Genomic DNA, 22450 nt, shown 5'->3' with positions numbered 1-22450 from the left:
AAAGTATGTATCTGTTTCCGTTTTGTAGCAATTAGCATTAGAATATAGCTGAGTTTCGTCATTCTTCACATTCTTGTTGAAAACACTTTAAAAAAAAGAACTTGTTGCAACATGGCCCTGGCTGATCTCTTATACTCTTCTGCCACCTGCTGTCCGTTTTTGTAATAACTACCATTCTGACCTCTTAATGTCATCAAAGCCTTACGTATGCTCTTGCTGCATAAAAACTGTATAAATATGTTTTGGGGAGTGAAAGTATTAAGAAACATATTTACACGTTTTGGGGTTTGAATGAGTTTGAACCGAAATGTTTTTGTAAATATAGAAGACAATTTAGAGTCTAGATTCGGACGTGCACGTTTTGTAAGCCAGCCAAAACAATTTTGAGTCTCCATAAACATCAAAGTCAATCTAGTCTTTTTCACACGTGGACGCATGATCGGAGGTGGAAGGCGATCTTCAAGTGCAAATTACTATTTTTTTGTCACACAGCGTACATTTAGCTAAAGGGCTCCTCCCACTTGTTTACTGAAGTCTTTTAAGCATCTGTGACTCAAACCTAATCATTAAGTGTTGCCTTTTCATTAAAAAGGTGACTCGGCGTATTTGCTTGATGTACACCCGTTTAGGCGTGCAATGGGAGATCACATCACCTCTTCTTTTTAAAACACAATTAATTTTGTATAATTTGATATGAACCAATAAATCACCAAAGGTCACATTTTTGTTTGATTGTTGCACCCATCGCACTCACGATGATGATGTCATAGTAGAGGGAGCACATGGGAAGAGAAACTGCAAGCTGTTGAGTCGCTTTTATTTTTTTGAACATGAGGCTTACAGCACGATGGAAACGAACCAAATATACGAAATGTACTTAGAATCTTTGGACTTACCTTCCAGCAAATGGAAAAATAAATGGAGAGTTGATAGATCGGGCCGGCCCACAAATCCCAAAAATAATTGACGGCCATTGAAATGCATTAAAAATAATAATAATTTTTTTACATTAAACACCAAAAAATATTCACAAAATGCTGATTAACATACATTTTCCAACAAATAATGGAGGGAAAAAACATGAACAAAAAATTTGTAAAAATAATTATTAATAATAATAATTAAAAATAATTAATGGTGAAAAAATCTACAGACACATGCACAAAAAATATAAATAAATATTAGTAAATAATAATAATAAATAAATAAAAATAATCTACAAATATGCTAATGTTAAAGGGCCTAACTTACAAGTATTCTTTGATCAACTGCTTTCTCACACACCTGTGTATTAAAAGTCTACACACCCCTGTTGAAAATTTTAACGTAAATCGCTAATAAAACTTTCCACCATTAACGCGACCGATACCATTTAAAATAAAAATACAAACAAATCTGTTTTGTGCGGTGAATATACAACAGATACTGTAGTTGCATAAGTGCACACACCCTTATATCACCTTTAAAACTGGCCGTGTTCAGAATTAAAATTGAAATGTTCACATCAGCACACGCCTGTCACAATTTCAAGCGCCGCTGATCAACCCCAAGTCAAGTTCAAGTCGAGAATCATTTCACGCACACACACGCATAGGCTGTATTCCATCTTTTTATTTGGCACAGCACACTACAGCAGACTGTATGCTCACGTCAGGGATGGCCACAACGACACAGTGATTGCAGTGGAACACTTGGACTGAGATGGAGGCTCGTTTTTTTTATCACTTATTTCAACATTTGTTTTTATTATCGTGCCTGCGTTTAAAAAAAAGAAAAAAAGTGAAATGTCTGATTTGACTGTCCGCTTGATGTATTTGCTGTCACTTAAATCTGACCCAACTTCCCAGTGCGTATCTGCCCTCTAAAACACTTTTTTTCCCCAGAAAAGTGCGATAAAAGTACATTTGATGTGTTACCTCATACTGTGAGAACTTTAACCAAGCAAAAAGAAACAATAACCAATGTAATAATGTGTTATGCAAATGTTTTTTTTCCCGCCCCCCACAGCATTCACCAATCAAATTCTTGCGGTTCCACAGACAGCTCGACTAAAAGTAACTGTTGACTAATGACATCATTCTAGCGCGTGATTAAACCAAACTTATCTATACAGGATGAATCATGACAAAGAAAATGTTATTGACAGATCCTGCTGTTCACACAGTTGCAGTGTCGAATATTTACAGTGAGTCCCATGCGTTACGCCAGCGATGGGCCTCCGCCAACAGTCACCATTCAAACGTCAGCTTTTATCCACAGACGAGGACGTGTTGAAATCTGATTTGTGCTTGCAAATGGAACGTTTCAAAAAAAGTGACTTTGTCATAATAACTCAAAGTGATCCTTGTTGTCCTACATCAACGTATGCGTGTTGACAAATTTGTTTGCGTTTTCACAAAGAGGGCAGTTTGAGTCGCCGCATTTTCGTAAACAAAACAATTTCACGTGTTTTCGTGTGCATGTTTTTTTTGTAAACATCAAAATGCGAGTTGTCATTATTTCGTAATAAAAATGCCTTGCACCTACGGAAGAGTCAGTAAAGTAAGTGGAACAATTGTTTTGTTTTTGTAAACAAAGACAATGAGGCAGAGGTGGCAAATCCAGATCCAGAAAGTAAAAACCCTGCCACAGTTTGGCTTTAGCAATCAAGAGTCAGCTAATGTGCGCGTTTTTGTAAACTATTTAGCGATTTTTGTAAGCAATAAAACAAATGAATCTTGAAATGTCTTCAAATGACCTTACTTGTAAGCAGACTGTTTTGAAAAGCATTTGATGTGTTTTTGATATGTTCAAATTATCGTCTTCGGCGAACTTGACGTACATTTGACGCAGGTTTTTTGTGAGTTTTGAATGAACGTCAAAACCAATTGAATCTACAATAAGTACGTAGTACACAATCCAGAGGTTTCAATGAACTTAATGTATGTGTTTTCCCCAAAAAATAAAAATGATGACATCTTCAGTTAATTTGTTTATGAACTGTTTCGTACTGACAAATGGAATGTTGTGGAAAGCATTGTATGACTTAATAAAAAAAATTTTTTTTTTTTTTAAACATACTCCTGTACTACACAAGAGTGTAATCATTGTTGATCGAGAATCACAGTCTTGGAATAAAATCTTGAAAAAAGTAGTCACCAGGGACCAAATACAAACGCAGACCCAGAAATAAAATGGGCTAAAATATAGCAACACGCTATCATTTGCAATCAATAACATTTTCATATAGACTTCTGTTGATTCCTCCAGTAGTACTTGTGCATGGAGTTACAGCTATAAATTAGACTCTATAAATAACATGATGCAAGCACCTTCACTAAAAAAGACTGGTGAAAAAAATGTGAGCCAGTTACATTGTCACTGTCTAAATGTGTTTTAGTGCTTGTATTTACATTGGAGGCCGAGCGAAACGCTTTTGTTTTTAGTCGGGCATTAACATTGGTGTCCTTGGGAGGGGGGTCCTTTTTGTGAATCTCACTTGTGCTTCATTCAGTCCTGCTCAGAGCGTCTTCCTGTGCTCCCGTCGGCTGCTCACTCCTCGACTTCTGCTCGTCGCCGACCTTTTGTGTAGCCTGTTGCCGCCAGATGCTGGAGGGCCAAGGGAAAGATTTAGAATCATGCACGTCGTACGGCAAACGACACCAATTTCAGCATTGGGCTGTAAAGTTTATAACCTCCAGCCCATTTCGACATGTGCCTGTTTGCTGAGGTTTTTTTTCTCCCCCAGAATCCATGCTGGGATCCTCTTGCAGCAGCTTAGCCTTGGGCTGTTTTTTCCCCCCTCATGTTTTTGAACGTGACGTGCTTTAAAAGGCGACCCAGTGTGTTCCTGTTCTGTATTCCCCTGTTGGTCATTGTCTTTTGGTTCAACTACAATAAGGCTGTTCTGATTCTTCTGATTCTAAAATGTTGAACGATAGCATTTTTTTTTTTTTAATAATCCAAATAATATGCATGTTTTAACAAATATTTTTCCCTAGTATCGATTTTTTAAATAAGAGAAACTCACTTTCTATACATTCCACTTGTGGCCTCTCCCACTGTCCATTCTCCATGCAACGTATGACTGGTAGGTGGCGCTGCGTGTAGCCAGCTTGACACTGGTAGCGCACTTTGGCGTTAACGGCGTAGTGATCTCCGGTGACGCCCATCAATGAGCCGTGATCCACCTCTGGGGGCGCTCCGCACCCCGCTGATAGAGAGGACAATGATTAAAAACTAGTAGGAACCGGCAGATGTTTTCATTTGGATCAGCACTCATTTGGACGTTTATACGTACGCTACTCACAAAACGTTAGGACAGTTACAGTCGAAAATCGTTTAGTATGATCCTGCCAAGGATCCAACAAACAAGTACCAAGGAAGTCAATCGGCTTTAGTTCCTACCGGGTCGAGTCTTGCATGAGAAGGGAAGGTAGTAGTTGCAAGGAACGTCGTTCCACTGGCCTCCCTCGTGCCCGATCATGACCACGCAGTCTTCTCCGGAGTTGAAGTAGTTGTCGGGTTGGTTAGGTCTCCAGTTCTCGTACGTCTGGGACAGAAAAGATGACAGCGCTTATCTGTGAACTCTCGTTCTGAGATACGTCAAAAACCACTAAATCAACTTTTAGTTTGTCTCACCAGAGAGCTGCCGTCCGTCCAGCGGAATTCATTCTGGACTTCTTTGTCGTTGAGACCAATCCACTCGTAGTCTTGACCTTTGGCTGTAAAGTAGAGACGTAGCTATTTTTAGACGCTGAGCCAATTTGAGGCCAATTACAAATTGAGTATCACTTGCAGTTGAGAAAGTGCTGCTCCTCCTCGGATGTGACGCTGACCAGGTGGGCATTGAGCTCCTGGCAACGCTGCTCAGCATCTGACCAGGTGTGTCGGTCGGCAAAGTGGAGGTAACAGCTTCCCATGAACTCCAACCAGCCCTCGGGACAACCATGCACAGCTGCGCGCAATATAAAAAAAAAAAAAGTATGACTTCCAAGATACATGATCTGTTTTTTTGCATGTGCGTTACCACAAACAACAGAACCGTACCCTCTTCTACTTCTGGTTGCGCCACTATGGGAGGGGTTGCCAGTGAAATTGACGGTGCAGTGGTTGGGCTGACGTAGACAGGGTCCGGAGTCAGAACGACGACTGTAGCCTCCTCCTCCTTGTGTCCGGATGGTCCGTTGTAGTCAGTATAGGTCATTGTAGATCCTGGAGGAAAATCGATCGAAAGGCCAGCAGTTGATGGCTTGTCACTGCCTGAGATTTGAAGATGGGTTCCAGAACCACTTTCCTGGCCGCTTATTTCTACAACCCCACGGCCCTCTTCTGGACGATGCTCCGTGGGAGAAATGTTAACTTCCTTGGCCCCATCATCTGTTAGAAAGATGACGTCACCGTCTATCTGTGAAGGTTGGCCGGAGGCAGAACCGCTGCCTGATACACCAGATGGAAAACCACTTGGAGAGCCACTGGGGTAGCCCGATGCATAGGGATGATGTCCAGACAACTCCTGATCTCCTGATGGCTGGATTGTTAAATCAATGAAATTGTTGTCTGTAAAGGAGATGCCCGAAAATCCACTGCCTGACCCTGACAAAGAGCCGGATCCAGACAGAGATCCCGATCCAGACAGTTCAGCAGATCCGTACAACTCCTGCTCCCCTGATTGATGAACTGTCAGATCAATGGCACCATCGTCTGTAAATGCGATGCCAGAAAATCCACTGATGCCCGAGCCAGACAAAGAGCCTGATCCAGAAATAGATCCTGATCCGGACATTTCAGCGGATCCGTACAACTCCTGCTCTCCTGATTGCTGAACTGTCAGGTCAATGGCACTATTGTCCGTAAAGGTGATACCAGAAAATCCACTGCCTGACCCGGACATCACTCCTGATCCAGACATGCTTCCTGATCCGGACATACCTGAAGTCCACAAGACCCCGCTACCTAACTCCTGCTCAGTGAGGGTTGGGATCAACAGTTCTTTCTCTTTTCCATCCAGTATATTGATCAGAATGTCACCACTGCTGCCACTAATGTCTCCACTGCCACTGGCAGAACCTGATCCTGACATAACAAAACCAGACCCAGATCCCGATGCGCTATAGGAGTCTCCCGAGGTGAAGATTGCGCTGCCACCCTCTGCCCCTTGTGGATCACCAGAGGCAGAATGATCCCCTGACAGGATGCCTGTGTGTCCACTGAAGGTGACATCCAGCCCTGAACCGGAAGCTCCGCTCCCGCTCCCGCTGATGGTGCTGGACTCCCCTGAGATATCCCCACTGGCTGAAAGATCGCCTGATCCAGACGCAGAACCATCAACTGGAACTAGAGGTTAAAATGGAGACAAAAACGAATTAGCGCCTGAAATGTGTTCATTTTCGAATGTGCAGGTACTGTGCGATTCTTTCACAAAGAATGCACGTTCAAGAACCATTTCTATGTGCATGCAGTCGATTACAGCTGTCTTACCAGTTGGAGCAGTTAGCTGGGTTGTGATGTTTGTCTTTTGGATAACCTCTTCAATTTCTGTGATGTTTAGACTTGTTTCGGTGTCATTGTAAGCCAAAGTAGGTTCAACTAAAAACAAACAACAAAATTCCACATAAGAGTAGGACAGTGGAGTGGACAAAATTGAAAGTCCCTTCAAGTGTGTGGACCACAGTAACAAAAGTCCAGACATCTGATTTTCCAGAAATAGTCTTACTTGAAGGAGTGGCATAATCAACTGCAACCGTTGTCTTGCTGACAACATCCACTGTCAGTAACTTGTCAAAAATGGTTTCGCTGATGGTGTCAATGGTGGTTTTGGTGTCAGTATCAATGGCAACTGTTTCAGCTGCAAAACACAGAATACAGAATGGAATTGTGAGTTGACATTCGCAGTGAAAGTTTGAAACCAAAATGTTGAATCCAGTGACGCAGTTTTCCACCTTTGAAACAATATGCGTCGTAGCGCGAGTGCTCATCCGGAAATCCCGTCTGGTTGGGGAACGCATAGATGATGTGCACGCCCGCCTGGCCGCCCCCGCATTGGGATCTGGAGCTTGTGATGGGATATCGGACACTGCGGTCCATCAGCCAACCTGGCCGGCACTTGTCAAGGCCTCGGCCCCACGCGGCGTACATCTGCCCAGTAGTGGCCAGTGTGGTGTTGAGTTTCTCACAGTGCTGCACGGCCTCCTCGAAGGAGAAGCTGTCATAGTCGCTGGTAAAGAAGACCTCGCCTTGGAGACGAATGGAAGCATTGAAGAGTTGAAATGCAAAAAAATGCTAAGACCTAAGCTTGGTGTTGACGACAATTCAGTGATTGGGTGCTGACCTTGCAGACGTTCGACGTAACAAAATACATCATAACGCTCAAAGTCTGGCCTCAGGCCGTAGGACCGAACTCCTGGAAGGCGCAGCAGATTGCCGGCACAATTATCCCGGGGTGACACGATGGGATACCTGAGCATGAGAGAGATTCCTTTTTAGCTGTTTTATTAACTCGGCTTCCACAAACGTGTGCAATAATCCGGCCACTAACACACCTCACAGTCTGGTCGCCGAGCCATCCGGCGTCGCATTGGTGCAGGCCTTTTTCAAAGGCTGCCTGCAGTTGCAGGGGGCTGGCGATGACTGCTCCAATACTCTTACAGGCCCGCTGGGCCTCCAGAAAGGTCAGCATGTACCGACCGGTTATAGGTCGGTAGTGGAACACTACACCTACAGGTGATTGGGGGAAGAAAACCGGACAATTTATAAAGAGGACATTCCGTCTTCATTGTTATGGTCATCTTTTATGTCGAGCATTTGCTGGAGAAGAACAGCAAAAGTTTACCGGTGGGCGCCATTGCGGCATCTGTAAAAGGAGGTGAGATAGGCTTGGTGAGAATGTCCACACCTCCGTGCTTGATCTCTTGTCCTCCAGGGGTGGTTGTGAGTCCTGGATAAACTCCAGGGGCTGGGGTTATGCTCATGATGTCTGGGAAAGGAGTGATCCTCCCGGGAACTGCGCCTTCGTCATCGCGACCTGTTAATGCGGCAATAGTTTCAGAACTACTTTCGAGTAATGTGGCATTGTTGCCCTTGTTGAGGTTGAGCGAGCACCTTGGAAGCAGATGGCATCGTAACGAGAGCTCGTGACGGGGTACCCCGTCTGGTTGGGGAACAGGTAGACCGTTCGGACTCCCAGGAGCCCGCCTCCACACTGAGGCCTGGCAATGTTGATGGGGTAACGCACACTCCTGTCGCGCAACCAGCCAGCGTTACACACGTCCATGCCGCCCTTCCAGGCCAGGTGAAGCTCGCCGGCGGTGGCGAGTCTGGCACCCAGTTTAGTGCACTGATCTTCAGCTTCGTGTAAGGTGAACTTCTCCACTGACATGGAGTAGAAGACTCTGCCTGAGAGGAGAAACACACGCAGTGAAATTTCACATGATGTATTAGCATTTCGGTACGGTATTGTTTAGGTTTGCGTAGTTTGTATCCTGTCATACAACGTACCTGCCATCTTCTCCGCAAAACAGTACACGTCGTAAGTCTCGTTGACGTCTCTCACTCCATAAGTTCTCACGCCAGGAAAGTTTTCCTTGTCGCCGTAGCATTCCTTCCTTGGCTCATGGATGGGGTACCTGGAAAAAGGACAGGATTCAGTACGTGGACTGAGTTTGGAAGAGGCAAGTACTTGGTGGACCAGAAAGCACAAGTCCATTCTCCATTGACGGACGACATATGGGTGAAAACTACCTGACAGTTTGATCAGACAGCCATCCGGCATCACACTGGTGGTATCCATCATCGTAGGCGGCCTGCAGTTGGGCAGGGGTTGCAATGGTGGCGCTGTTTTGGATGCAAGCGGCCTTGGCCTTCTCGAAGGTGAGGGTGTAGCGGGTGGTGATGGCTCGGTAGTGGAACACGATACCTGGGAGGCGTATGGAGAGTACGTTTACCTAAACGCATCTTACATGCATTGTTTAATGGCATTTGACAAGTCTGGTTTCCACTATGCAAAACGGTTTAGGACCCTGATCCTGAATTTGTCTAAGTAATGTCTGTTTCCGCCTACTCCAGGTCCACCAAGTGTATGCCAAGGCTTTCCCAGACCAGCCAAGTCTTGTCCTGGCTGCCTTTATCTTTTACTACTCTTGACAACTCATTGACATTTGTACTGAACTGAGCCAAAGTTGTTCTTCTCGATCAGGGGCGGCAAACTGCGTTCCTTAAGGGCCGGAGTCCTGCAGGTTCTAGAGGTTTCCCTACTCGAACTGCAGCTGATTCCAATTAACAGGATCGTTATCAGGCTTATGCAGAGCTTGCTAAAGAACTGATCATGAATCAGCTGTGTTTGAAGAAGGGAAATATCCAAAACCTGCAGAACTCCGGCCCTAGAGGACCGGATCTCGCCATCCCTGTCCTAGATAGAAACAGGTCAACCCCAAATTCAATTGAAAAGAGAGATCGGATTGTGTATGCATGTCATACCCTGAACCTGGATGTCCACGGTGTCATAGTTGTCCTCGATGCCGTGCATGACCTCACAGCGGTAGGTGCCCGAGTCTTTGGACCTGAGCTCCGTTATCTCCAAGCTGGCGTCTGTGGACACCGTCGGGTAGTTGACCATTGTTACTCTGTCCAGGTAGTCCCTCTCAACATGGACTTTGCCCTCCGATGCCACCAGGATGGTTGAAACGTTCTTCTTGGTGACGAAGGTCCATTTGATGCGGTGGGAGAGCGGGGCGGTGGTCGGGGCGCCCGGGTCGCTGGCGGTGTTGTCCTGGAAGTAGCAGGGCACCATAACCTTGCCACCCAGCAGGGGGCGGAGAGGCACCGCCGATGGGATGCTGACTCGGAGCGTGCCGTCCAAGCCTGCGTAGAAAGACGGGTCCAATGTCATATTTCCTTCAGCCATAAAAAGTGGATGTGCATGACGAGCTAATGAATGAAATCAACTGGTCAGCAATGAAGTCTATCTCGGCTGTGTATCAAATCTCTGTCTTTAGCGCCTCGCACGCTGTTTGCACCTAGCGATAACATCTCCTTAGCTCGCTAGCTAGCTAGCTTAGCTGCTGATCCCAACGGCAACGAGGGTTTATTTTTGTACAACACCAATCGGCGCGATAACTGACATGGACTCTACCTTTGGCCATTTTAAACTAAAAAGTTTAAGATTCCGTTTGTAAATAAGTGAACGTGCGGCTTGATATCTGAAAAATGCCAAATCGAGCGAATCGATGGGAACGTCAATCACTGACGTTAACACGAATGGTGAGTAGAGATATTGTGAGTGAGCCCGAGCTCACTAATTGCAGGACCAGATATTGACACAATTGAATCTCTGCAGTATCGATACAATCATTGTAAAAGTCACTAAGCATGTACTTCACTCGCGTTGCATTTTGAGTCAAGGAAGGTTGAGCGTGCACTAAACGTACCGTCGTGGTGTTGAAATGATGTCGTGGCCCAGATGAAGGGCAACGACGCACACAGCAGAAGCAGGGAAGTCATCCTCACCTAAAGAAAACAGACAAAACATTTAGCTCCAAAGACTAACCCCCCCCCCCCCCCAAAAAAAATATTTATTACTTTCTGGATTGTACTTTTGCATTTTCTGGCTGGTTAAACCTTAATATTACTATTGGTTTATAATTATTTCCCCAATATTTTGGTACTTTTGGGAATAGGAAAACAATTTAAAAGATACTTCTGCACTGTGTGTCATATTCATTTTTTTGTCTAATATTTCTGCACTTGTTGGTCTGTGTCTTTCTTTCTAATAAGTTGCTACTTTCTGGAATATATTGAGGAAATGCTCCAATAGTCTACTCCTGTTATTTAAAAAAAAAAGAAGAAGAAAAAAAAAACTTTTGCCCTGTTATTTATGTACTTTGTGTATATTATTATTATTATTATTATTATCATCATCATTAGCCTTTTTCTGTACTTTCTGGTATAATTTTTTTAAACTGTAGGCTACTTAAAAATTTCTGTTCATCCTACAACTACTACTACTACTACTACTAATAATAATAATAAACTTTCTGGATTTTTGCAATACCCTATAACTACCATCCCCCCTAAAAAAAAAAACTTTAAAAAATGCTCTTGCTTTATTTTCTTTTAATTTTTTTAAAAATCTTTCTTAAAAAATATTAGTCCCGTCTTGAGTGCATAGCTTTAGAAAGAAAATGTATTATGTATGCTTTTTTCAGATTTTTTTCTTGGTAGTTTCTGAGGGAAAATCATTATTTTTTGTACTTTTTGGACCAAATAAAACAAAACCTGACTTCCCGATTACGATTCAGTTGTAATCAACTTTTTAGTCCTGTACATTTAATCATTAACAACTCTTTATTTTTTAAACATATGTACAATTTATGTCCAATAAAACTTAATTGAACCAATATTGAAGTTCAGTTTTTTTACATTTCCTTAAGTGCAGTGTTAACATTCAAACTGCGCTTAATGACACAGTAGCTTAGAATAATGTGACAACTTTTAGAATCACTGCTCTGTATGAACGTTTATTTATATGAGATGAAACTTTTAAAAGTCTCCAGTTTGTGTGCACAAAGCGCGATGTGTTCAAATGAAATGAAAGAGTGTCTTTGGACGTTCCCACTTGCGGTTATTGAGGATACGTGCGCGTTTGCTCAGCAACTCGGAATGGAAATATGACATCATTTGCAAGAAGGACCAAACACCGAGCGGCTGTGTGTCGCCGCCAGGACACAGGAAACGTCTTAAGTGCCCCAAAATAAGTTGAGCGCAAGTCTGGTTCCGTCCGCTTAAACGCATTTGCAGCGCGAGTCGTGCTGGATTGGGGACATTTCAGTCTCAGCTTTCAAGGGGGAAAAGAGGACCGTAACTCGACCGGACACCGTCTGGCATCCGCTTTAATAAACAATAATGCAGACATTCACCATTTGGAATGCCAGACAATTTAGGTATTTATTTTAGCCGCGTAGAAAAAAAATCTGTTAATTCTAAAAATAAAAATAAACTAATTGTTTTATCTCGTCTGAAAGGATGAATAGATTTATGTACTTCCAATACTTTTTTTATTATTATTCTTTTTTTTTTACGTGAAAAACCTATTTTTTTTTATCTCGTCTGAAAGGATGAATAGATTTATGTACTTCCAATACTTTTTTTTATTATTATTCTTTTTTTTTTACGTGAAAACCCTAATTTTTTTATCTCGTCTGAAAGGATGAATAGATTTATGTACTTCCAATACTTTTTTTTATTTTTTATTATTATTATTCTTTTTTTTTACGTTAAAAAACTATTTTTTTAACTCGTCTGAAAGGATGAATAGATGTATGTACTTCCAATACTTTTTTGAAATTATTATTATTTTCTTTTTCTTTTTTTACATTCTGGCTGGTTAAAACAATGAGTAATTTCGGCACTAATTATTTTCCCTCCCTCAAATATTATGCAGGCTACTTGTGGAGATCTTTAAAAAAAAATAGTTTCCTTTTTTTTTCTTTTACTTTCTTAACTGATTCTAAAATAGTTTTAATAATACATTATTGCAACTTTTTTCGGCATTATTAAATTTTCTGACCTGTAAATGTTTATTTTCCATTCCTATCAGTAATTATTATTTGGAGTAGTACTTTAGTACTTTTCCTTCAAGAAAACAGTTGTCATCTGATCTAATAATAATTTTATCGTAATTTAACACTAACATTTCTATACTTTATGGACAAAAACATTTGTGTATTTTTAATTTTTTTTTAATTTTGATGGTTGGAGTACAAAGTACATTTCTGTCCGTACTTTCTGCATTTCATTTTTCTATTTTCAGTTTTTCCTGTCATTTTTTTCTACTAATTAATTTTGCCCAAATGCACATAAACATAGCATACACAAATGATTACAACTTCAATTTAGCTGATTTTCTCAAGATTTTTATTTCCCCAAAAAGAACGCATGAAATCTCACGAGAATAAATTCATTGTAATTTAACATTTTTTTCCCCCCTGCTCGTAACATTCCAACTTTCAGAAAAAAGCGGAAGTGTGATTCTCACAGTTACAGAGTGTGGCCACAGGAGGGCGCTCTGCTCTCAAGACAGCTTTTTGGAGTGACGCTGCAAACTCAAAACTGGCAAAGGTGTGTGCGTGTGCGTGTGCGTGTGCGTGTGCGTGTGCGCGTGTAGGCCATTAACACTGCTATACTGTACACAAAAAGAGAAAGGCCCCAATGTTTGTGCTGCTGTCTCAGCAACAGCATGCAAAATATCCCACAGTGTGTTTTTGGAGCCAAGCGGACGGCCATGACGTAACCAACCTTCCTCTCTTTCTTTCTTTCTTTTGAGGCTTCACTATTTTTGCTTGCTCACGGTCTTTAAATATTGTTTGAGTGTTGTTGTTGTTTTTTTCTTGTATCCTTTACATGTTGTTCATTTTCCATGCAGACGTGTTCTGAACATCCTAATAATAATTGCTCTATAAGATTATAAACTACAGATCTTTTCAAACTGTTATTATCTTGTCTGACATTTATAAATTGGATGCTTACTTAATGTTTCAGACAACAGTGGAAGTATATTTTTAATGTTTTGTTTGAATAGTTATTTTTCCCATTTGAGTTCTTTTTTATTTATTTAGTTTTGGCTTCTTTTTTTTTTTATCAATTAGTTCTAATTAGTTTTTAGAGCAAGTTTGTTAGTTGTTTAAAATTTGTTTCAAAAATGCTTTGTTTTGGTTTAGTTTTAGCATTGTTTTATTTATTTATTTTTTAATATAGAAATATTGCCCCAAAACTTCATGTATGAAATTAATAGACAAAGATGGAAACAAAGGACATTTTTGCTGTTAATAGTTAATTTTAGTTAGTTTTATAAACAAAAAAAAAGTTAGTTTGTCAGTTACATGTCGTTTAATGCAAAGATGATACGTGTCAAGGTTATAATAGTTTTCTTCCCTATTATAGTTCATTTTTAATTTTGTTTTGGCTTTTTTTATTTTATCAATTAGTTCTAATTAGCTTTTAGAGCAGGTTTGTTAGTTTTTTAAAAATTTGTTTCAAAAATGTTTTGTTTTGTTTTGTATTAGTTTTATCATTGTTTTATTTATTTATTTATTTAATATATATATATTGCCCCAAAAGCTCATGTATGAAAGTAATTGACAAAGATGGAAACAAATGACATTTTTGCTGTTAATAGTTAATTTCAGTTAATTTTATAAACAAAAAAAAAGTTAGTTTGTCAGTTACATGTCGTTTAATGCAAAGATGATACAACGTGTCAAGGTTATAATAGTTTTCTTCCCTATTATAGTTCATTTTTTATTTTGTTTTGGCTTTTTTTATTTTATCAATTAGTTCTAATTAGCTTTTAGAGCAGGTTTGTTAGTTTTTTAAAAATTAGTTTCAAAAATGTTTTGTTTTGTTTTGTATTAGTTTTATCATTGTTTTATTTATTTATTTTTTTAATATATATATATTGCCCCAAAAGCTCATGTATGAAATTAATTGACAAAGATGGAAACAAATGACATTTTTGCCCTTAATAGTTAATTTTAGTTTTATTAACAAAATAAAAGTTTAGTTTGTCAGTTTCTGTTAACTATAATAACCTTGCCTTGTGCAACCTCACATATTAAACATTGCAAAAACGGCATTTTCCTCTCAAAGGCTTCAGTTATTATCAGGACCTTTTTAAGCTCCTTCTTCACCTCTGTTGCTAGCTGCTCTTCCATAAAACCCATTCGCACCTCTTACTAGCAAGCCTTGTACAAAATAATGACATATTAAAAGATTATCATTTTTGGGAGGGGGGGGGGGGGGTTGTAACTTTTAGAAAACTCTTCAAATCCCAGAGTGAAAGAATAACATTTAAGCTCTTTTCATTGCTGTCAAATGTCAGAAAAGGTCACAAAGCGTATGTCGGGTTCGAGCTTCCATGTCCAACAAGGACATTTTGAAGGTTCGCAACAAGGCGCAAGTGTGTGTTGACGTTCTGGCTGCAGAGCGAGAGAGTGCACAAGAGAAGTTAAGAGTTCTCTCCAATAACAAACACAAAGTCAACACCTCATGCCAGCGGCCTAAAAGGCTCATTAGGTGAGGGGGGGGGCGAGGGGGGGGGGCACAGCTTTCCCATTTTAGTCATTGAAATAACGTATTTCCTGCAAATAGTTGAGAGCGTATAGTCAGCTGCAGACGACTGGATTTGTACAAACATGGACTAAAATTTTACAGTGTTCAAAAGAAATTGAGAAATTGAATTGAATTGAACTCGACCAGTCCATGCTTTAATTGAGCACTTGTTAAGTGCTGCTGTTTTGGTTAGCATTTGAGTCCACTCTTTGATAATGTTTGTGTTCCGTGAATGAAGATAACTTAATTATGCTTCTTTTTTTTCTTTTTTTTTCCTGATTGAAAAATGGAGGTCTCTTTTGGGGCCGATGCAGTGCTTTTTAATTAGCCTGTTATTTTCTTCAATTTGAACCCAAAAGTTTGGCCCACAATTGATCCAATCCAATCCACCTTATTTCTATAGCACATTTTATATACAAGTGTTTCCAAAGTGCTGCACATTGACGTCCGCACACATCAAATCTAGTAAAAAAAAAAGAAGTAAAAAGTAAATAAAATACAATAAAAATAAATACATTAAAAATATATAAATTAATTAGTTAATTAAAATAAAATAAAAAAACGAAAAGACCCCAAGGACCACACCATTCACGCTGAATTAAAAGCCAAGGAATAAAAGTATATAATAATAATAATAAGACGAGACTTAAATTTAGAGGGACCAGTTCGTTAATCCATTTCGAATATAGACATTATAAACATTATCAATAAACATGAGTGGCAAGAGTTGGGCCGGGCCAGGCCAGCGGGCCTAAGTCAAAATGCCAGGGCCGATTTTTTGTGTGTGCCAGTCCAGCCCCGATGTCAGCTGTGGTTCAAGTCGGGTAAATAAAATAATTTATTCTTGACTTTAGAAATTAAGAAAACATTTCTTAAAAATGATTAAAAAAAAAAAATCTTTTTCAGCCAATACGATCAGCTAAAAATCACGTGATCGGTCCTGATTTCCCATCACATGATCAGATTGGGACTATCCTACTTGACAGCCAGCATGTGGGCGGGGCTTTGTGGTCGTCGCTTTAGAGTGCCTCGTCGTTGCGGTGAAGAAAATCTTTTAAATCATTTTCACGGCTCAAACATGCAGTAGGCATAAAAAAGACGCTCGACTTAGTAACAAACATGAAGTTGTGGCATTTGATTGACAGTTGACAGTCGAGGAGTGGACACGCCCACAGCGTGTGAAAAGCAGACACGATTCTCCTACAGAGTGTCAAATTACCCCACTGCAGTTCTCGGCGGCTCACTTAAAAACGACTTTCCTCAATTGAGGCTCATCGAGAATCGTTGCTGCTAAATGGAGCGACTCTCCACAGTGTGTTCATTCATTTGTTGGGTGGGTGGGGGGGGGGTTAGGAGGGGTGCGACCGCTCCCCTCTTGGGTCACTGTGGTATGTTCCGCTTGCAGCCGAGGTGACGGGCAATGAGGCCTTGGTTTGTTCCCGCTGTGGACAGGGGCAGAGCTTTTTGGGAGGGGTGCAACCCTGCCAAGGTAAACACAAGGGGCGGGGCCCCTCCCCACCTCCACCCCTCCCATCCCCCCAAAACCCACCAGAGTCCCTCATTGGCAGAACAGAGTGGACATTGATATGGACACACACAGTGCAACACACTCAGAGGGGACGTGTGGCAACGCGCGTCTGATTCTAGGAAATATAGCTGTGTGTGTGTGCGTGTGCGTGCGTGTGTGTGCGTGTGTGTGTGTATAACTGTAACGCTTGTTTGAGAACACACACACTCTTGTACAGTGAGAAAAAAACAAACATCACAGGCGGTTAAAGGTGTATTAGTAGCACATATTCCACATTCTCACGTCACCTACGCGGCTACTGTTGTGAACATATGTTGGATTTCGACAATTCGTGATATAATTATGATTATTAATATTATATATAATATAAATATTAAGCATCTGTCATTTGAATGATATGTGTTAAAAAAAACAAAAAACAAGTTTTTTTTCTTTCTCTCTCATTCAGCCAACATCTGCCAATTGGGATTCACAATGGGAGCCCAGGGAGCCCGACGTCGCCATAGCAACGGGACGTCGCCTCCAAGGAGAAAAGCGACGGAAAAGGCACTGCTGGACTGCTCAAGGTGCCTCTGATCCAGAAATAAAAACAAAAACAAATAAAAACCTTCAGATGCAGCGAGAGGCTCACAATTGGGGGGGAAATCATCTTTGTTGCTTTTTAACTTTGAAAACATTCAAAAAGGTTTTGGGCTCGGAAATAACAATGACTCAATAATTGCCAGGATGAAGCCAAACAGGAAAAAAAAGTCAAAAAGTCCCCGCAACCGCTACCCACTTGTAGCTGACCAGTAAAAGCAAGAATAAAAATGCATCATTTAATTAAAATTAATAATCATCTTTTCCCTTTGGAATGAATGGAAAAAAATAAAATGTATCGTGTGTTTGTTTTTCTAAATATACTTTCTAAAATCCTTATATAATCCCACTTTCTTTGTGCCCATTCTGGTATGTACGTCTCGGCCACTTGGGGGCAGTAGAAGACAGAATGCAGACTGGAGCGACAGCTCCTCTCTTAGTTTCCCAGTACAGCAGTAATATTAGTCGTTCGTGGCAGAAGATAAAGAATACATGCCTGTCTGCATGGGACCCGCTGTGTCGTTTGTGTTCAGATATCCATTTGCTCGCAGGGTTACAACATTGCCGCATAGATGCTAATTGTTAGCCGGGTGCCTTTGATGTTTTGTCATTATAGGCTAGCCGAGGCTATCTCGTTGCTTCAGATACACGATGTGTGATTTTCTATATTATGTTTAGTTAGTCAGTGACCAATAAACAGTTTGTATAGGTGGGTGGCACAATAAATTTCCATTAGAATCAAACTCCTGACCAAGAAAATCTGTGAATGCTCCCCGTAAGATGGGCAACACAGAAAGAAGCCTTTGATTGGCCCCGGGTCATTGCAAAAAGTAAAACGTCAGTCAAATTCTTATGAAAGACCCACAAATGCACATCAAATCGAAAAAATTATACAGCTGTTGCATCATCAAAGTGGTGTCGTGAAACGGGGCACCGGGTACGAAAAAAGGTTCATGTGATCGCTTTCAATCAATTCTCCTGAGCGCTTTCCCCAGTTCACTATTTTTAGCCTCACTTATAAAGCGCTGAGGAAATTCGAGCGCAAAAAGTTCTCGACTCAAGAACCAAACGTACTTCGATACTCAGTCCATCCAAGAACTTCCACTTGCACGACATGATCACCTCGTTTTCTATCAAATTCCGTTCAAGCTTTCGTCAATCAATACCGGATCTATACATGCCCCCTCTTTCCAGCATTCCCGGGTACGTACCGTTGATGCTCCGAAGCTGCCCGGTGGCCTGTGGCTCTCCTTGCCTGTGTAGGAGAGCAGAAAGAAGCTTTATTCAAACGCCAGTGCACATTTAGACGTTGGAAATGGGGGGAGGAGGGAAGGGGGGAGGAGGGTGGGGGGAGGGAGGGCAAGGAAAGGAGGAAGGAGGGTGAGGAGGAAGATGTGCTCCTTTACTGCTCAGGGGCTGAGGTCAAACCGGTGATGGATGGACGGATGGACGGACGGACGGACGGACGGATGGACGGATAGATAGACAGATAGATAGAAGCTAGCTAGTTAGCTACAATAGTTAGGCTAGATAGCTTTGATGGATGGATGGATGGATTGATGGATGGATAGATGGATAGATGGATAGATGGATAGATGGATAGATGGATAGATAGATAGATAGATAGAAGCTAGCTAGTTAGCTACAATAGTTAGGCTAGCTAGCATGGATGGATGGATGGATGGATGGATAGATGGATAGATGGATAGATAGATAGATAGATAGAAACTAGTTAGCTACAATAGCTAGGCTAGCTAGCTTCGATGGATAGATGGATAGATAGATAGATAGATAGAAGTTAGCTACAATAGCTATGCTAGCTAGCTTCAATGGATGGATAGATAGATAGATAGCTACAATAGCTAGGCTAGCTAGCTTCGATGGATGGATGGATAGATAGATAGATAGATAGCTACAATAGCTAGGCTAGCTAGCTTCGATGGATAGATGGATAGATAGATAGATAGATAGATAGATAGATATGAATTTGAGAATATAACATTACCATAGCAGCCAGTAAGTCCTCCTTGGCAGTAGTTGGCGCTATACTGCAGCAGTGTGACATATTGGTGAATCATCATTCTGCTTCAGAAAGAAAGGTCTTTGTTCACAATGTTTTGTAATTGTGTTAAATGAAATTTTGTATAAAGCACTAACTAGAGCTATTGGTACTCGGTATTTGTGTGCATTGGTATCAGTCTGAAAAAAAAACATTCAGTCAAAACATCCCTTCTATTGTATTTGTTCAACTTTACAACAGAATACTCAGCAAAATCGTCAGATTTTTTTATGGGGGGGAAGGGTTAGAATGTCATTATTTTTTTAATTATTTTTTTAATTATAAAAAAAAAGAATGTCATTATTTTTGTCTTATGTTGTCATTAGACAAAAATAAGTATATGTGTGTGTATTGTATTTATTTAATTTCATTCATTTATAAACAGTGTTGGGAACATTACTTTAAAAAAGTATTTAGTTATAGTTACTCATTACTTGCTTAAAAAGTAACTAAATTAATAATTTAATTACTTCAAAATAATCTCGTTACCAGGCACTACTTTAAAAAAAAAGTTTTATATCAAATAATTTGGATTATTATTATTAATTATTATTATTATTATTATTATTATTATACAATTAATTCAAATTATGTCTAGGCTTTATAAGGTGTTTTCATTTATTTTTGTAAATAATTATGTCACACAAATGCCTTGACATATAATAATAATAATAATTATTATTATTATTATTAAATTGTGATGGATTTTATTATTTGTATTATTATTTTTATCTTTTACATTTTAACACCACTCCAAATTGAATGAATAATAATAATAATAATAATAGTAATAATAATAATTATTATTATTATTACCACTCCAAATTGAATGAATAATAATAATAATAATTATTATTATTATTCATTAAATTTGGAGTGGTGTAAAAGTGTAAAAGATTTAAAAAAAAAACAATATTCTCCCATGTAGACAGAAAAGGAGCAGAAAGAAGACAAGTCCTATTTTCTCTGCCCCGTTTTCCCACCAGAATTCAGTTACAAAATAATGTAATGTAAACAACAACATAAGCAACAATAAAACTAAATTAATTAGAAAATAGATAACAGCTGGTCACACAGTCACGAGACTTTTAGTTCTCAATTTACAGTTGCAGACATTCGTAACAACAAAATGACCTTGGCATAATGATCAAACCTAATTCAAATATTTCATATTTCTTCAACAAGCTGGATTTAGTTATTCTTATAAATGTGATGTTTGACTTGGATTCTTTGTTTGCTTTCTTTATTCACATTGTTCCTTAAACTGAATCTTTTCTTTTTCTTTTTTTTAAAGATCTTTGTTCCTTTACTTTTTCAAACCTTTTCTGAATATTGATTGTCAAAGTTTTATTGTGAGCTTCCGGGCCTAATTTGCAGAATACTGTATAATTTACTGATTCCAACCATTTTAAGTGAATAAATAATGGATTGGTTGGATCTTAAAATGCCCGACACGAATGGAAAACAAAACAAAAAAACAGCTGATGGTGTTTGTCTGAGCATGTGCTCACCTCCTCCTGCACGTGTTCAGTGTACTCCTTTTTTTTTTTCTTCTTTTTTTCTTTTTTTAAAGGCGTGTCCCCCACCAAGCTCCATTCAAGAGCATCAATGCGGGCCACTGTGCGGGGCGCCCTCATGACGCGCACGCACGTAACCCGCAACGTTCAAAGTAAAACATGTCAACAGACGTTTTCAAACGCTCGCTTGCAGACGACACACTTGGCGTTTGTACACGGGGCGACGTTTGCAAAATGCAATTACGCCAGTTGGAACTTCTTGTTACGTCGAAAATAGTGATGGATTTTCCTGTCTTTAAGTACAAGTGACTTCATTTGTCAACACGTAATTAGTTTACCAGGGTGACAAACTCGTTTTCATCGCAGTGAAGGGTTCACTCAGACATATAAATGAAACCATCATAATCATAGCTTGTACTTGTCATTATCATAGTGGATATAAAAAGTCTACACACCCCTGTTTGCAACTCCTATTAGAACAGCTGAACTTTTGTTGCGGTTAAACACAGACACTTCTATGACGGCAAGTTGCAAAAGTAAATCAATTTGAATTGAGGTGAGAACTTTTGTTCTTTGAGTTAAACAGCTACAGGTCACTTTAATGGCGGCAAAAGTTTTGAAATAATTTATCTTGATCTCGTCTTTTTACATTACAAAAAACATTTGAACGCGGGTGTGTAGACTTTGTATAACCACTGTAAATGTATTTTGATTGTGAACAGGCTGTGTACTTTTTATAAACTGTTTTCGCGTACTCGCACCCGTGGGTTGATCTATTTGTAGATTTTGTTCACCGTTTAAAACGTAAAAAATTTACAATTATTTTTTGGGGGGGTATTTTGTGTGTGTGTGTGGGGGGGGGGGGGGTATTTATTTATTTATTTATTGGTGGGAGCCAACCTGTGTTTTTTTTTTCATAGAAAATGTTTATTCAGAATTTTGGGTGTTGAAAATGTTTCTTTATTTAATTTAATTTAATTTTATTTTATTTCTCAAAGCATTTATAATGACTGCCCGTTATGAACGGATTTTTGCTATTCGCAGGCCGGCCTGGTCCGTCTTACTTCCAGAATTACGAGGATCCACTGTACCATTGTTGCATTTAACTCAAGAAGGGCTTTGGCAAAAAAAAAAAATATATAATTCCTGCAGCTTTTCTACCAAAATGAAAAGAACAAATTCATTTAGCAAGAAACATGAAGTAAATACGCTTGATTTGCTTTTGTGAGCCACAAAAAATACGATGTGAGGACCTTATCTGCCCTTGCAGGCCTTGACTTTGAGACACGTACTTTGGACTTTGATTAGATTTTTAAAGATGCATAGATATAGTTTCTTTAACTAATTTGCTCCCAAAAACATATAAACACGTTCTATTTTAAATATTGCCACAATCCCAAAAGCATATTTATATGTGTGTTTAAAAAAAAAGAAGTTTTTTTATGCTAGAGCATACAGAAGGCTTTCATGCAGCCTCTGAACTGAAGAGAACGCTTGAAACAATGGTAGTTATTATAAAAACGGCCAGCAGGTGGCAGCACCAGGGCCATATTGCAACAAGCTCTTTTTGCCAGTGTTTTCAACGGTTTGGGAATAATGATGAAACTTAGCTATATTCTAATGCTAATTGCTGCAAAATGGAAACAAACAGAAACATACTTTTTTTTCCTGATGAAAGAAGAGACT

The 22450-nt window shown here is 39.8% G+C and overlaps 1 protein-coding gene across 2 annotated transcripts; it reads right to left on the bottom strand.

The window, feature by feature from the left end:
- Window positions 1-1591: 1591 nt before the first annotated feature.
- On the bottom strand, window positions 1592-20862 carry acanb (aggrecan b). 2 transcript variants are annotated; one of them, XM_086072966.1, is made up of 20 exons: window positions 20759-20862; window positions 19194-19273; window positions 18400-18443; window positions 10404-10482; window positions 9454-9837; window positions 8719-8893; window positions 8476-8603; window positions 8080-8373; window positions 7811-8002; window positions 7521-7695; window positions 7310-7437; window positions 6921-7214; window positions 6695-6826; window positions 6460-6567; window positions 5029-6315; window positions 4778-4936; window positions 4621-4703; window positions 4387-4531; window positions 4010-4192; window positions 1592-3588 (listed from the first exon to the last, which is right to left on the bottom strand). In XM_086072966.1, the coding sequence occupies exons 2-20, from the start codon at window positions 19267-19269 to the stop codon at window positions 3500-3502; spliced, it is 4155 nt and encodes a 1384-aa protein (XP_085929092.1). In that variant the 5' UTR covers window positions 19270-19273; window positions 20759-20862; the 3' UTR covers window positions 1592-3499. The 2 variants fall into 2 exon arrangements, with proteins under 2 accessions (XP_085929092.1, XP_085929093.1); XM_086072967.1 differs by having other exon boundaries at window positions 7874-8002.
- Between the last annotated feature and the right edge of the window lie 1588 nt (window positions 20863-22450).

The sequence above is a fragment of the Leptonotus elevatus genome, chromosome 4 (genome assembly GCF_054856555.1).
Source record: "Leptonotus elevatus isolate MCC_2025b chromosome 4, RoL_Lele_1.0, whole genome shotgun sequence".
Taxonomy (NCBI): domain Eukaryota; kingdom Metazoa; phylum Chordata; class Actinopteri; order Syngnathiformes; family Syngnathidae; genus Leptonotus; species Leptonotus elevatus.
The sequence above is the reverse complement of the archived record's forward strand: the minus strand, read 5'-3'. Positions and strand labels throughout refer to the sequence as shown.

Coding starts and splice junctions, on each gene's coding strand:
- acanb (XM_086072966.1), bottom strand. CDS start 19,269: ATGATGATTCACCAATATGTCACACTGCTGCAGTATAGCGCCAACTAC. Junction 6,568..6,694: donor TGATTATGCCACTCCTTCAA/GTAAGACTATTT, acceptor GTTTGTTTTTAG/TTGAACCTACTTTGGCTTAC. Junction 3,589..4,009: donor ACAAGTGGAATGTATAGAAA/GTGAGTTTCTCT, acceptor TTGGCCCTCCAG/CATCTGGCGGCAACAGGCTA.